This window comes from Periophthalmus magnuspinnatus, chromosome 6 (genome assembly GCF_009829125.3).
Source record: "Periophthalmus magnuspinnatus isolate fPerMag1 chromosome 6, fPerMag1.2.pri, whole genome shotgun sequence".
Lineage (NCBI taxonomy): Eukaryota > Metazoa > Chordata > Actinopteri > Gobiiformes > Gobiidae > Periophthalmus > Periophthalmus magnuspinnatus.
In genome coordinates, this window is record NC_047131.1 from 10,294,665 (window position 1) to 10,308,393 (window position 13,729).

At 38.8% G+C, this 13,729-nt stretch overlaps 1 protein-coding gene across 1 annotated transcript; it reads left to right on the top strand.

Annotated features, from left to right (window-relative positions):
• Nucleotides 1-1,453: 1,453 nt before the first annotated feature.
• wee1 (WEE1 G2 checkpoint kinase) lies at nt 1,454-13,126 on the top strand. The gene is made up of 10 exons (XM_033967931.2): nt 1,454-2,370; nt 5,302-5,513; nt 5,840-5,906; nt 6,705-6,877; nt 7,307-7,575; nt 7,790-7,882; nt 7,966-8,051; nt 8,401-8,571; nt 9,747-9,892; nt 11,714-13,126. Exons 1-10 carry the CDS (start codon nt 1,918-1,920, stop codon nt 11,868-11,870), a joined length of 1,827 nt encoding a protein of 608 aa, XP_033823822.1. The 5' UTR covers nt 1,454-1,917; the 3' UTR covers nt 11,871-13,126.
• Nucleotides 13,127-13,729: the final 603 nt, after the last annotated feature.

The window sequence follows — 13,729 nt, forward strand, 5'->3', positions numbered from 1 at the left end:
TATCGGTACGTTCTACTCCACTGCACTTTTCAACTGGACTGAAAAGTAAAAGTATTTTTTTATTCTTATGTGAGACATAATTAATCACTACATCTGAAGCTTTGTAAGACCTCAAAATCTATGTGAAATGCTTCTACTTTTTACTCTTTAAGTACATTTTTAAACAGGTACCTTAATACTTTTACTTAAGTTGATTTTTTCATGAGATAGTTTTACCTTTACTTGAGTATTTCTTTGCTCGGTATCTGTATTTTTAGAGTTACATAATGAGTACTTCTTCCACCACTGCTGTTACCTGGCAGCCATAATGTAAACAGGAGCCAAACATGTCTGAAGTACATAACAGTTATGATTAGACTAACACAAATAAATGACAACTCCTTTGTTTAGTTAAATGAAGGTTTAAAAATGTCCTCCATGTAATTAAACTGTCTCTGTAGTTTGGATGGAGTTTTCTGTATTGATGACAGAGGCAGAGGGATTCTGTTTTACAACTCAGAGCTACCTCTGTATTTTTGTACATTTCTTCTCATTTTTTTTTACAGCCACTTAAGTTAACTGATGTAAAATTCTGAGTCATTCAAGCTGCAATTTGTAATTATGTAATGAAAAAAAATATAAAGAAACAGAATGGTGGGCTATTAGTGAGTAATCAAGTGTTTTGTTTAGGGTTTTTTTCTTTAGTTTTTTTGAGTCAATTGAATGCAATTTACAGTCCTCATTTGGGTAATCTCTCACTTAGAACTAAAATAGCAATGGTTTAGTCACATTTAGAGCTAATTCAAATCTAAAATAGTCCTTTTACAGACCTGGTTTAGATCTGATGGTATTCAGAAGACAAAAAGTTTGAGAACCACTGCTCAAAATGAAATATTATACTTGTTGTGTTCAGTGTTTTCTTTTAAAAGTGATTTTGTAGCAGGTGTGACATACCAAAGTGTTACCTAGCAACGATAATATCAACAAAGGCCAAAACGTATGTAATTACACAACCGTTATGACTAGATTAATACAAATAAATGACAACACCTTTATTTTGTTAAATTATGCATGTATTTGATCAGGCTTCTAAAAGGATGAACAAGTTCCGACATGTCTTTGATTTAGAAGTGTCCCTTTAATTAAAGCGATCCGTTTTGTTCAAGATATTAACTTTTATGTTAAATTACCCTTTACTCCTCAGTCCTTTGTTGTGTTTCATTGTTAAATTAAGTATCCCTGACTTTGTCGGGCAAAAGACTAGTCTGAGCTGGTCTTAAACAGGTTTGTAGGTCAAAACTCTGACTTTTGGCTCTTTTTCAGATGTAAATGTTTCTTTTGTTCTGTCGTTGATGAGCTCACGCTCTCACGTAACGTCTTTTTGCGTCACGCACGTTCGCGCCAGAGTCCTCACGCACGCCCCGCCCCTTTTTCAAACTGCTGCCACGTGTTCTGATTGGCCGCTTGGAGTCACGTGACCAACGGCCGCGGGAAGCCCTGAGCCACGCGTGAGCAGAGGAGGGAGTTCATCCACGATCTGCGCGTACAACACAGCGCTTTTACCCGAATAAACTACTCGTTACTTACGGATTTACTCATTCACGTCTCACCGAGGGACAGCTACGTACCTGACACCGGATAGGAGCGGACATTACCGGCTTTGAGCGCGCTCTGAGCCCGCTGAGGGACATTACTCTACGCGGTGGATAGCATCCAATGTGGGCCGCGGGGGTTTGATGGGCGTGTGTGAGTTTACAAATATTTAACAGAGTTTGGGCGCTTTTAAAATTATTTTTCACTTGTTTTACTTTTATTTTAACTTGGATAAACGGCGGATAGGATCGTGTAGCGCAGTAGAAAAGTCGCTATTCCTGGTTCCGACCGCTTTTATTGCGTTTTCTCCGCACTTTGCTGACGCGTGGACTTAAAAGCCTAAACATGTCGCGCTACAGTCGCCAGTGCAAACCCATCCGACAGAAACTTCAGTTCACCTCCAGCGACGGCGAGGACGAGCCCATAGACGACGTGAACAACAGCACCGGGGAAGAGTCCGGCTTCACGGAGATGGACTCCCCGGTGCCAGAGCGCAGGGAGGCGGGCGGCACTCTGGACCAGTCCGCGGATGATGTGGAGCTCTGGGAGGAGGAGGACGAGGACGGACTGAGCTTCGGTTCTCCCTCGCATCTACAGTCCCCCACCAGTCGCCTGTTCGCCACCTGCTCCCCGTCTCCCAGGAAGCCCTCGTCGCGGCTCTTCGGGGACTCTCCGGACCGGACTTACGCGCAGGACGAGGGGGAACCGTCCAGCTCTCCCATCCCCGACTGCCCCGACACTCCTCCGCACAAAACCTTCAGAAAACTGCGACTTTTCGACACACCGCACACACCAAAGGTAAGTTTATCCTTCCTTACACACCAGACCACTGTATATGCACATAAAAATCATATTTAAACTTATTAAAATATCGCTGTAATGTTGAATATCTGCGCCGTGTTTTGGTATGCTCTCCTCTGGGATCGCAGCATTACTCAACAGGTGGGTAGATTATTTCTGCTTTGTTTTGGTGGTTAAACACGAAATGTCACGAGTCTGACCAATTTTAAAGCACTTAAACAGTTAGAATTAAACACATTTATAACTGATCTGTAATTTTATCCTTAGTTTATCATTTTCGATAGGGTCACGCGTCAAAGATCTACTTTATATTCAGACATTAACTGTTTTTCAAATGTGAAATCGTGACAAACATTTTAAATCTGTCCAAATTCTGAGTGAAATCCCAGTTTTTGTCCTGGTCTGGTTTGATCCTCGCTCCTGTGCGGTGGGTTACGTAACTCTCAGATGTGGGTCACTGGGTTAAACTCTGCTTTAACTGAAGGAATGTTTGAATTACACCTACCCACAATGCACCAGCTTCAGAGTTTGAACTGAACACTGTTTTACAGGAGCTTATCAGCTAATAGTTTTATTTAAAATCAGTTTATCCTGTTTATATAATAAAAAACACACGCTAATGCTGTGTTTCTGTGTTTAGTCTTGTGGCACACCAACAAAAACTATAATCCATCGTAGTGCATTTGTTTTATCCTTGTTAAACTTTAAACTTGAGAATTAACCTGAACTTTGAGAAGTGAATGAATAATGACTATAATGTAGTGCTTTGACAATCCTGTAAAGCACATTACAAATATAAGGCATTGTTATTATTATTTTGTAAAAGCAGAAAAAAGTTATTTAAAAATAACAATAAAAGTTGAAATAATAAATGCTACTTTGTCCTTGTTTCCAATGGGCCAGTGCCATCAGAAAATCATATTTAAAACAAGATATGAATGAGACCTAGGTTCTTCTGTAATTGTAGAGATTATTAAGGCATTTATTGCAGTTTATATGATGTGTCAGATGCCCTCCCTCCATGGTGTCTTATTCTGTGTAAATCCTGCTAACCCTGTAGACCTCTACAACATGTTCTAAAATGTCCTTGTGTGTCAGATGCCCTTCCCTGACTGTGTCAGATGCCTTTTCTACACATGTCTTTAACTCTGTTATGAACTCCTTAACACTGTGACACTGATGTTTTGGGCGTGTGCTGTGTGCTTTTGTCTCGTGGCGTGGGTCAAATGTCACCGCTGTTTGGTAAAGTTATCCCTGTTTTTTGTTTAGTGAAAAACGATTTGACTTCTTTCAAATCTGTTAAAAAATTCTCAAATTTCCAAACTTCAGATGAGCAGATGTCGTTCGTGAAGCGACAGTTTAAATCCAGGTTTAAATGTTCACACACAGAGATTTAAACAGTTTTAAAAAATAACTGAATCTTTGCTGTGTTTTCCAAAGATTTTGTTCAAATTCTTTATTTTGATGATCCTATATTACACAAAACATACTCTGTGAGCTTTAAGCCATGTTATAATGTTGTTACCTCCTCAAAAACAGACCTGGTGTTGTGTTTCATTCACACATTTGAGTAAACCTTTATTATTAGTCTGTTACATCTCCAAAGCTCAAAATCCTCTGTTCCACCTTGTGTTAACAGCTACTTTTGCCTTTAGTTCAGTAGACATTGGCAAATCCAGTTCTGAAATTATCTAAATGATTCTAGTGAAGGTGTATAGAGTTTAAAAACACAGTGTAGCACTTCCTGTATTACCACTTGATGACATCACAATATGGAACAGAGTGTTTTTTCTGTTTGAGGGAAGAACTCTGCCTAAATATGCAGGGTTTGTGTGTTAAACATTCAATTCAATTCAGTTTATTGTAGTCATTGTCACAAAAAGAACAACGAAATTGTGTTTGGAGCATCCCATAAAGTGCAATCCATAAGAAAAATAAAATAAATACCCTTAAACCCCAGTGTAACATTGACCCAGTGTGGCTTCAGTACAACATGAGACAGTACAACATGAGTCTTGTAGCGGCATGATGGTGTCAATAAGGTGCACAGAAACAGGGACATACAGACAGGGACTTGAGAATAATGAGAAAATGCAACAATGCAACCAGTTCAGTGTTAAGAGTTGAATGTGGTTTTTGTCCGCGAGAGGGGGGCAGAGAGGGGCCGAGAGGGGAGAGGGGCAGAGTTCAGGAGCCTCACAGCCTGTGGATACAGACTGTTGGCCAGTCTGGATGTTCTGGCCCGTATGGACCTGTACCTTCTCCCTGAGGGCAGCAGGTGAAAAAGATCAGGGTGATGTTGAGCCCGCAGAATGTTGTGCACCCTTCTCAGACAGCATAAACATGTGTGAACATTGGAACATAGATCAGAGAATACTGTAATACAGACCATTTTAATAATTTCATCTCATTCCAGTTGTTGTAGTCTTTATAAATTGTTGTGTTTTTTTTTTTTATTTAGTTATGCCAAGTCAGTTTTAGACCATAGTCTCCTGTATAAATGGGATACTCTTCTTTGTTTTGGTTTGTAAATTAGTGTTGAGGTGTTAAAACCTTTGTCACATACCACACAGAGCTGACAGTCTAATCCCAGAGTCCCATTTGTTCCAGGACATATTTGTAGAGGTCTAAACCAAAGACCACCAAAGAAAAGCTCTTGGTCTCCAAGTACCACCAGATCTGTAACGGGACTACTCCAGGTCTATAACGGGATTATTCCAGGTCTAAAAGTGGACTACATAATGTCCATGTACCACAGTTTGAGAAACAACAGTCTGTAATAGATGCTAACCCTGTAGTTTATATAGAGTAAACCCCGTGATGCACACACGGGAGGGTGGGAATCTGACACAGTGCGTTAATGTTGTTACTTTTTAAAATCTTAAATGTGTGTGGTTTTTTTTAAGTTTCTAACCTGTGTTTCCACAGAGTTTACTGTCCAGAGCTCGGACATCGGGCACCGGTTCGTCCAATCGCAGAGTGGCGCTGTTCAAAACCGACCAATCAGGAAAGGCTTTGACAGACAGCACCCGGCAACAGCAGACGCCACTGGTGAACTTTAACCCCTTCACCCCTGACTCTCTGCTCATCCAATCAGCCACTCAGCAGAGGGTGAACCGAAAGAGGGCGCACTGGAACGAGTACGTATCAAAACTCAAAAGTGAAGATTTGAACATGTTCACTTCATATTTCAGGGCTAAAATTTCAAACTTGATTTTAATAGTAAGGAAGAGACTTTATTCTCAATACTGATTCCAATTGATACTTTGCAGCTGATGTCATAAACATTCCCTGGGCGTGTGATGCCAATTATAGGCACTGCTCAGTCTGAATCTGTTACTTAAGTTAGTTCTTTATGGTCAAGTTGTGTTAAAACAAAGCTCAGATTAAAGCCTGACTTATCTGAACTACAACAGGTGAGCTGATTTGTCTTGAGTTCTGATCCTAAATCTCATGTTTGTTTCAGTTCTTGTGGTGAAGATATGGACCCGAGTGATGGCGAAGGAGACGAGGAAATCCTGCCTCCATCAAAGGTTAAATAAAATCCCATTGGTTCGTTTCAGTCTATTTCCTGGTTGGACAGATACTTTGATGTAATAAATAATACTCTTTGCTGGTTGTAGTTGGCTCAGAAAGTCTCATAATGTTTGAATTTTTATTTACACAAAAATGTGAGCATGGGCATGCTTCTGGCTCCATCAACTTGCTATTGTGTACGTAAATCAAGATATGAACATTGATAACAGACAAATCAGGCGGCTTCTTTCCTCAAGGTCGCTCCTGCTAGAGTTGGCAACAGTGTTGACTGATAGCGTCAATAAGCGCCAACTCCCTACTAAACCAGCGCTGCAGGCAGGAAGGGACATTCCCTTCAACAGCCTCGTTCCAAATTGGCTCTTTGGTTGCTATGATACTCGTGGTCTGATTTCTAAATATGGAACTGGGCTCCAAATTTGCCCCTATAACTGCTCTAGCTTCGATGAGCTTCATGTGACTGGAGCCAAGCTGTGGGTGACATCACACTCTTTTAGTCCACTTCTGTATACTGTCTATGAACCCTAGATTTGGTATGACAGTGCTCTGCTGTTGTTTATAAAAAAAAAAAAAAAAAAAATTTGAACTCTGTTCTTGCTAGAGCGTGTTTTGAACAGGATAAAATCCTCACTCAGTCCTTAAGATCAGACACAATATTGTGTTCACATAATGACAGAACACTGCTGGATTCTGTAGTGTAAATGAAAACTGAAGGAGGATCTGTGGAGATACTGGGCCATCATATGTAAAGTCCTGTAAATGTTTTTCAGTATTTTCACATGTATTTACATTTCCAGCGTATCACTTTGATGCACGGTAACATGGCGTCTCGTTATGCCTCTGAGTTCCTGGAGCTGGAGAAGATCGGCTGTGGAGAGTTTGGAGCTGTGTTTAAATGTGTGAAACGACTGGACGGCTGCATCTATGCCATAAAGAGATCAAAGAAACCGCTCGCCGGATCTGTGGACGAGTGAGTCACAATTATGTTTAGAGATAGAGGGATTACACATGTTTAGAGATGGTGCTCGAGTGTCTGGAGGAATGAGGGATGAACCTGAACTGGTTTCTTGGAGCTAGATTTGTTTTGTTTTTTTCACATTTACTTAGTCCTTAGCAACACTTTAGGAGAGATAAATATATATATTTTTACACTGCTTAACGGTGAACGATCACAAGAATCGGAAGCAGAGCAGGAAACATGAGAGCTTTAGAGCTTTGTTATTACAATGTCAGATGTTTTTGTTTCATTATTGTAGTTTATAGTTTTATTTAGATTCTGCTTCATTCCATCCTTGTGCCTTTGTTCTAATGTTTCTGGACCTGTGTTAAAGGTGCTTGCTCAGCCAAACAACACTGCAGAAAATTTAAAATATAATATTAATCTCTTCTGCCATTTCAGACAGAACGCCCTTCGTGAGGTGTATGCCCACGCGGTTCTGGGACAGCACCCCCATGTGGTGAGGTATTACTCTGCATGGGCTGAGGATGAGCACATGCTAATACAGAACGAGTACTGTAACGGCGGTACACTAGCCGACCTGGTGTCTGAGAACTATAGAAGACTCACATATTTAAACGAAGCTGCTCTGAAGGATCTACTGCTCCAAGTGACCAGAGGACTGCGCTACATTCACTCCACCGGCCTCGTGCACATGGACATCAAGCCAAGTAAGAGTACTATGCATACTATTACAACACTTTAATACAAGCTGTGTATATGGACATTAAATCAGGCGAGAGAGTTTGGGTACTTGGGCATCAAACTTATAAAATTATAGACTTTTCTAACTGAAATAGAAAAAAAATAGATGCAAACATGAGACTGCCGGACAGATTTCTGCTTTGGACTTCAGAGTTCATGATGTTTTTTTTTTTTTTTCAGGTAATATTTTTATTTCTAGTAAATCTGTCTCGAGTTGTGAAGACCTGGATGAAGAAGAGGATGAGTTCTCAACAAACATTGTTTACAAAATCGGTTAGAAATATGTCTAAACTTGTGTTTTAGTTTTTGATCATTTCATGATACTTGATGAGGTACTGACTGAAGTGTCTGATCAGGTGACCTGGGTCATGTGACACGCGTGAATAACCCTCAGGTGGAGGAGGGAGACAGCAGATACCTGGCCAATGAGGTTCTACAGGAGGTGAGGATGGTTTCTAATTTCATTAGAAACATAAATATTTCTGCTTATAAAGATGTGTGTCAGGAGTTAAAGGCATGTCTCCTTTTTACGTAGAATTTTTTTATTTATTTATTTATTTTTTTTATTTTACATTCTGTCAGAATTTTTTCGCTTTGACAGGTAAAACATTTTGTCAAAAATTCTTACAATTTTTGGTTTTATTTAGTTTTTTTCTTCATTGTAATTTCCTGTTTTTATTTTATGTAACTTAACCAATAATTTATAAAAGTTTAAGTCCGTATTTGTCCCTTCTCTCCCATAATGGCATGCACTTTTATATTAAACATACATTTATATTCCTTGTTCTCAGGACTACAGTAACCTTACGAAGGCAGACATCTTTGCTCTGGCACTGACTGTGGTGAGTGCTTCCGGAGCCGAGCCACTTCCCACAAACGGAGACAAATGGCATGAAATACGACAAGGAAAACTGCCCTCGATCCCACAGGTCCTGTCTTCGGAATTCACCACTCTGCTCAAGGTGAGACCCTGCACTGTTTACACAAGGCTCCAGAGAGGTAGTCCTGAGCAGGATCGTAACCACATCTATAGAAGGGTCCAGCTAGAAGAGGATCTGTTTTATACAGGGACATTAAATTCTTAAAGTCATTAAAGTCTTTTGAAACTTGTGTTGTCATCTGTCCAGATGACAAATCAAATGGCTTAAAAAACCAAAATGAGGAGTGGACTAGTCAAATTCCAGACCTGAACTCAATAGAGATGATGTGACATGACCTTAAAAAGGCAGTGCATGCTCTGAAACCCTCCAATGTGGCTGATTTAAAACAATTCTGCAAAGAAGAGTGGGCCAAAAGTCCTCCACAGCGATGTGAAATACTCATTGCCAGTTATTGCTTGACTGAAGTTGTTGCTGCTAAGGGTGGTTCAACCAGTCATTAGGTTTAGAGGGCAATTACTTTTCACATGGCCCATGTAAATTGTTGGCTTTTTTCCCCTTAATACATAAAATCAGCACTGACTTTCACATGGGGGACCCGGGTTTGAATCCCCTGTGGGGCGTCCAGATACAGTGACAGAATGGTGCATCAACCAGAGATTGTGGTGGTGGATAAACAGAAAAAAGCTGTTGTGGTGGACATCGCAGTACGTGTGTGTGTGTGTGTGTGTGTGTGTGTATATATATATGTGTATATATATATATATATATATATATATATGTATGTATATGTATATGTATGTATATGTATGTATATGTATATGTATGTATATGTATATGTATGTATATGTATGTATATGTGTATATATGTATATGTATATGTGTATATATATGTATATGTGTATATATGTATGTATATGTGTATATATATATGTGTGTATATATATATGTGTGTGTGTATATATGTATGTATATATATATGTATATATATGTATGTATATATATATGTATGTATATATGTATGTATGTATGTGTATATATATATGTATGTATGTGTATATATATATGTATGTGTATGTGTATGTGTGTATATATATGTATGTGTATATATATATATATATGTATGTATATATATATGTATGTATGTATATATGTATGTATATATATGTACGTGTGTGTGTGTGTGTACACATTTTATATGTAAAAATATCAAATGTATGTGTGTTGATATTTAAACCATTCTGTCTTTATTTCCTCAGTTGATGATTCACCCGGAGCCGTCTCGCAGACCCTCCACATCACAGCTGCTCAGAAACCCCGTCCTCCTCACCGCCGCCAAGATGGATGCCGACCAGCTCCGAGTGGAGCTCAATGCAGAGAAGTTCAAAAACGCACTACTGCAAAAGTACGTATACTACTACCACTACTCCAAAAGTACTACCACAACTGCAAGTATGACTGTACTGTATTTTTTTTAAACTACTACTACTTTAACACTCGGTACTACTATATAAACACTATAGTAGTACTTTTACCATATATCTGTATTACCGTATTTTCTGTAAGTCGAGCCAGCGAAAAAATGCGCAATAATGAGTCGCACTGGACTATAAGTTGCATTTTTGGGGAAATTTATTTTACAAAATGTAGAGAACAACAGGCTCAATAGCAGTACAGCACGCTAATGTAACACATAGACAACAAACTGTCTGGTATGTTAACACAAGGTATTAACAGTTAATCAGATATGCAACACTAATGTAACACAAGAGTTCTTTTCACTGATGTTGACTGTGGTCTTGCTACTTATCACAGGTCACACCGTAGAACTATAAAACACATCAAATATAACATAAGCGCTGGCTCATATTACATATACACACAAAACTGGATATGAACGCATGGAAAATATACACACCACTTTGGCCTGCTAATAAACAAACCGGTGAGCCCAAAACTTTATATTTTACTTTTCAATTGTTTCTTAAATAGTGCTCTGTCGGGTAAGACTTCATATTAGTGTAAAAGGCTGAACCGGAAAACAGGAAGTAGTTTTCATGACCTTTAACTAGACTTAGGATAAACTAAACATTTACAATATTGTTCCAAATGAAAAATTATCACCTTTATGGTCTTATAAATGAAGGGGAAATTAAATATGAAATGTATAAAAGGAAAATGAGTCAAATACATTTTCTTAGAGGTATTGCTAACACCAGCGCCATCTAATCATCAAACAAGTGAACTGTAACATGTATAATCAACAAACTGAATACGTGTCTGGTATGTTAACATAAGATATTAACAGTTAATCCAATAACTAAAGCATAAAAAACAAGCTAACAAGTTTACTCTCGATCTCACTCCAAATCACAAAATCTATTGAATTCTTCATCCTCGGTGTCGCTTTTGAACAACTCCGTCTCCTCCAGAAGTTGATGAAGCGCTGCTTCCGTGTGGCTGTCATACTGGTAAACAAGCCTAGAGTGCCCTCGCACAGTTGTCAATGTAACAATAACGAATATGTAAAATTATATATTTTAATAATTTCACATATAAGTCGCACCCCCTATGAAAAGTGCAGCTCTAGTCTGGAAAATACGGTATATTACTATATTACGTACTATATTATATTACTTGTAAACGTGGCCCTATGATATCCACAGTATTGGTCTGGCAGATGGTTAGATGGTTTAATAAATAAAATAAAACTGTCAAATAAAATTCAGACAAATCCAGGAACAGTGGGTCTGTTTGATTCATTAACATCTCCGTCCTCCATTTTACCTCTGCTCAAACTCATGTATTGACCAGTCTCCTTCACAAAATGGCCGCTCTCCACATTTGCATTTCATGTTTGGCCAAAATGGTGAAAAAGCTCTTGTAACAGATGGTCGTGTTTAGACGTCTGAGTAAACTTGGACTGTTCAATATGAGCTTGCTATTGGGAAAATTTGTAAATATCACAATTGTGTTAAAATTCAGGGATTCAGTTTAAATAATTTTAAACCTGGAGCATTGACATCTGAGACTGAAATCTGAACTTTAAACTAGTCCAAGAATCCCATGTATGTCATGTTTCCATGTTTGTTGAGGTCTAAACTACAGGATTTGTAGCTTTTACACAGAATAAGACCCCATGGAGACACAGGGAGGGCAACTGATACACACGTGGAGAGGGCATCTGACGCGCTTCCCCTCCTTAACCTTGTATTCTGTGTGGTAGGGAGCTGAAAAAGGCCCAGATGGCTCGGGCGGCTGCAGAGGAGAAAGTCCTGACCACAGACAGAGTCCTGACCAGGTCCACGCTCCAGACTGGATCTAGGAACACAAGACTGATCGGGAAGAAGATGAACCGCTCTGTCAGCCTCACTATATACTGAGACTAAAGAGAGATCTGGACCATGACTACACCAGGCCTTACTATATACTGAAGGACCTGAAACCAGGACTGGACCAGGACTCGCCATCTACTGAGAAAATACCTGAACCAGGCCTAAACCAGGCCTCACAATCTACTGAGCAAGACAACAGAAAGGACCGGCCCCAGACCGGGCCGGTCAGAGTCCAAACAAAGTGAATGGCTCATACCCAGACCGGACCCATCACTTTGTTTGAACTTTTACTTGCCATTGTTGGAGGATGTACAACTCTACAAAAACACCAGATTTCGTCTGACAGATTTTTCCCAATACCAGGAGTTGGACTTGGGAAATACTTTGGAACCAAACCTGAAAAAAATTGCAGATTTAAACGAAATGGACGTTATTTAAAATTCTGCAGCAAAACAGAAAAAAAAACGTATGCCTCGAAAAGAAGCAGTGATGAAACTTTGGACAATGTTTAAAATCATTTTGTCTTAGACCCTTTTCACACTTAAGAGTTCAAGAGTTTTGACACAATTTTGAACCGACTCCTTGTTCTAAAATATTAAATGCTCATTATTCCCCTTGAGACAATCGAGTTCTAATTTATATTGTGAAGCTTCAAATTTGATGTTACTCAAATTGTAAAATTGACCTAACTTTATAGTCAAGGTATTCTGCAAAATCCACTTTTTGTGTCTTTCTCCAATGTTATAACGCTGTTCCCTCATCAAAAACATGCCTGAAGAGTTTTTAGATTATGTCATCCATCCATGTTTGAATAATCTAGAGATCTCTCCGAGGCCCTCTTCAAACTAACCACATGGTTAGCAGTACATGCCTTTAAAGGCTTCGCCCAATGTCACAAAATGTTTTAATTTTGGAGGAATTTTATGTGTGAAATGGGTCAAAAATTCTGTTAAATCCTGGTACAAAAAAACAAAGTCCTTGCTTCCTTCTGTGCCTCCTTGTCTTTCCTAGCTCCTAACTCCTGTCTCCTAGATGAATGTAAGCTGAACTAGATCAGAGCACTTTGCACAAGTCGGAATTTCAATGATTCTCAGAAAAAGTTTGGAAAGAAAATTTAAACACATGTAAAAAAGCTAACTATAGAAAGCGCTGCTACTATGACTGTGTTTGGGTCAGGGGTCAGAGGTCACCACTGCGGAAAGGGCAAAACAAATGCTGGCCATTTTGTGACCTCAGTGCGACTTCTTCAGTGGAGAAAACTAGTTCTGCCGATGAACTCAATTTTTGTTTCACTTTTGATTTATAAAAAAAAAAAAAAAAAAAAAGACTTATGTATTTGTTTAAGTTAACTTTACAGCTTAAGATGTCAAACTGAACATATTTTAAGCTCAGTGAATATTAAGGTTTAGTTGTTTTACCTTTTTCTTAAATTTTTAATTCTTTGTTGAAGTGTAATTCTAACTTGTGTTTCTGTGTGGAATTTACAAAAACAACTAACCAGAAATGACACAAAACCTAAAAATTCAGATTTTGAGTTTAAAAAGTGGTTTATCTATATAGATTTAAGTAAAATCACATTTATTGAATGTTTAAAGCCTGATTTAATATTTTTATGAACTTGAAACAAAACCATCCTACATTTTTTTTGTATCTTTCTCCCATTTTAAAACATGCCTGAAGAGGTTTGTCCTCCCGGGCCTCTTCAAACCATCTTTATGGTTAGCATTACAAGCCTGTACAAAGCTCCACCCACAAGCCTACGTCACTATGCTCCCACACGACAGTTCTCCATAAATATATAAAAACATGATACAAAACTGTACACAGCAATTTGAAAAGACCTGATGTGCAGTAGTTTCATTAGTGTGATGCATGCTGACTGTGTTGTAAGAGTGTTCTGAAGGGGG

Coding starts and splice junctions, on each gene's coding strand:
- wee1 (XM_033967931.2), top strand. CDS start 1,918: ATGTCGCGCTACAGTCGCCAGTGCAAACCCATCCGACAGAAACTTCAG. Junction 6,878..7,306: donor CTCGCCGGATCTGTGGACGA/GTGAGTCACAAT, acceptor CTGCCATTTCAG/ACAGAACGCCCTTCGTGAGG. Junction 9,893..11,713: donor AAAAACGCACTACTGCAAAA/GTACGTATACTA, acceptor TCTGTGTGGTAG/GGAGCTGAAAAAGGCCCAGA.